General features: G+C 34.1%; 1 protein-coding gene across 1 annotated transcript; it reads left to right on the forward strand.

Annotated features, from left to right (window-relative positions):
* Positions 1–287: 287 nt before the first annotated feature.
* LOC134244114 (C3a anaphylatoxin chemotactic receptor-like) lies at positions 288–1,439 on the forward strand. The gene has a single exon (XM_062726388.1). It carries the CDS (start codon positions 327–329, stop codon positions 1,395–1,397), a length of 1,071 nt encoding a protein of 356 aa, XP_062582372.1. The 5' UTR covers positions 288–326; the 3' UTR covers positions 1,398–1,439.
* The last annotated feature ends 592 nt before the right edge of the window (positions 1,440–2,031 follow it).

Below are 2,031 nucleotides of genomic sequence, written 5' to 3' on the forward strand. Positions count from 1 at the left end.
AGAAATAGTGTAACAAATTAAGAATGGTGACAAATTCGATTTCCTAACTTGGATAAATGAAGTAGGGGCATTGACATTTGTATTCATAATTCATTTGACCAGGTCATGTTGACATTCAAATTAGTGCTTAGAGGAAACAAAGGGCCTATCAACGCTGTTTTCTCTGTCTGCTACTAAGAGGCACATATGTTACTAAGCGGTTGCGTGTAATTGTTATATTATCCATTATTCTTTATATTGTGGCTATGTGAAAAACTGTGATGAAAATCTTATTGGAAAGTTGAAAAACCCAAATTTTGTATTCATTTTTCTTTCAGCATCAAAAGATGGAAAATCTGACAATGGTGATTTCAAATACTTCTACACAACTTTTCCAGACTTTAGAAGAAATCAATGCGTCAAAAGCGGAACAACGACTCCCCACCGTTATTTTCCTAACCATTCTAATTATCATTGGAGTAATTGGAAACACGGTGGTCATTATTGTGTATTCCCTAAAGTATCCACCGTCCACATTTCGACTGTACATCCTGACCCTAGCGGTCATTGACCTTCTCTCCTGTATTTTCGCCATGCCCGTTGAAGTTGTGGACAACGCCTACCCGGTTATGTTTTATAGTGAAGCTTTCTGCAAATGTGGTCGTTTCTTTGGGAATGTATTTAAGATTGGATCAGCTTTTGTTCTTGTTGTGATGGCAGCGGGTAGATACAAAAAGATTTGTCACCCGTTTTCTACCGCCACCACTTTAATTCAGGCTCGTCTGTGCTGCGCGGCCGCCATCCTTCTGGCCATTGCCTTTTCGTGGCCAAATGCAATCATACAAGGGATTAAACAAGTGTATTTTCCTGGGAATGTTACTGGTTTTGACTGTTCTATTGATGATAATATTAGAGACACAAAATATCCATTCATTTATTCTACTATTCTCTTCGTTTTGTACGCGTTAGTATTTTTGTTGCTAACTGTGCTATATACTCTTGTGATTTTGTCACTTCGTAAACATACTAGAAAGCAATCGACAAAAAATATGAATGAAAGACTGAACAAAACGAACCCAAGAATTACAAAACTTATGATTGCAATTACGGTGGCTTTTATTGTGTGCTATCTTCCAAACTGTATTTTGGATGCTATCTCTACATTCAAAAGAGGTAACATTTTCCCGCCAAGCCCCATTGTTTTGGGAACTCTACCGCTTTTAGCCAGAGCATTCTTCATTAACAATATCATCAACCCTTTCATATACTTAATCGGGGAATCAAAATTCCGAAACATCATTCACCAATCTCTGAGATGGTTATACTACACCATCTGTTGTCCTAAAGAAAAGCAAAAGAAAAGTTTCGCTATTACAGAGTCAATTCGACTAACAGAGGTTAGATCTACAGACTCTTAATTGAGGAAGACATATTGGTATGCATATCGTTCGAATATTAAAATTGACTCAGAGATAAAATGCTTATCTTTATTGTGAAGTACATATACATGTACTTGTTCAATAAGTCTCTTTCTTTTTATGAATGTTGGATTAAAACTAAATGTTTTGATTCTGATGCATCATTGACAGCACTCTTTAAAATATTATGGACAAGAATGTTTTTATTACAAGTGAACATATTTTAGTATTAAAAGCAAAATTGTGTATTATAAATCACTGATTCAAAAAAGATAACAATATATCCTGTTTAATGCAGGAATATAGAAACGTCTGATTGAATATTTCACTAAACATAAATTTGTACTTATCATATCAGTGGTCTTATCACTGAAACATGGCTGATTGGCTGAAATACTCTCGACTTGGCGTTAAACAATAGTAATCAATGAATCAATCAATCATTTGTCATTATAGCACCTGCATTAAGCTGCTTCAAGAATTTTCATATTGCCTTTTTTTAAAAATATATATATGAAAAACATTGTAAAGCATCCTTATTGGTTCAAAAATCAATTTGAATTATAATTTTAATCTGTATCTAAACATGTATTGTGGAAGCCATTCAAGTATTAAAAATACATAAGGCATATTA

Source organism: Saccostrea cucullata, unplaced genomic scaffold, assembly GCF_032062105.1.
Source record: "Saccostrea cucullata isolate Sc308-1 unplaced genomic scaffold, CSIRO_AGI_Scuc_v1 ctg2388, whole genome shotgun sequence".
Classification (NCBI taxonomy): Eukaryota; Metazoa; Mollusca; class Bivalvia; order Ostreida; family Ostreidae; genus Saccostrea; species Saccostrea cuccullata.

What these genes read in the sequence shown, in the direction of transcription:
- LOC134244114 (XM_062726388.1), top strand. Translation starts at nt 327, where the DNA reads ATGGAAAATCTGACAATGGTGATTTCAAATACTTCTACACAACTTTTC.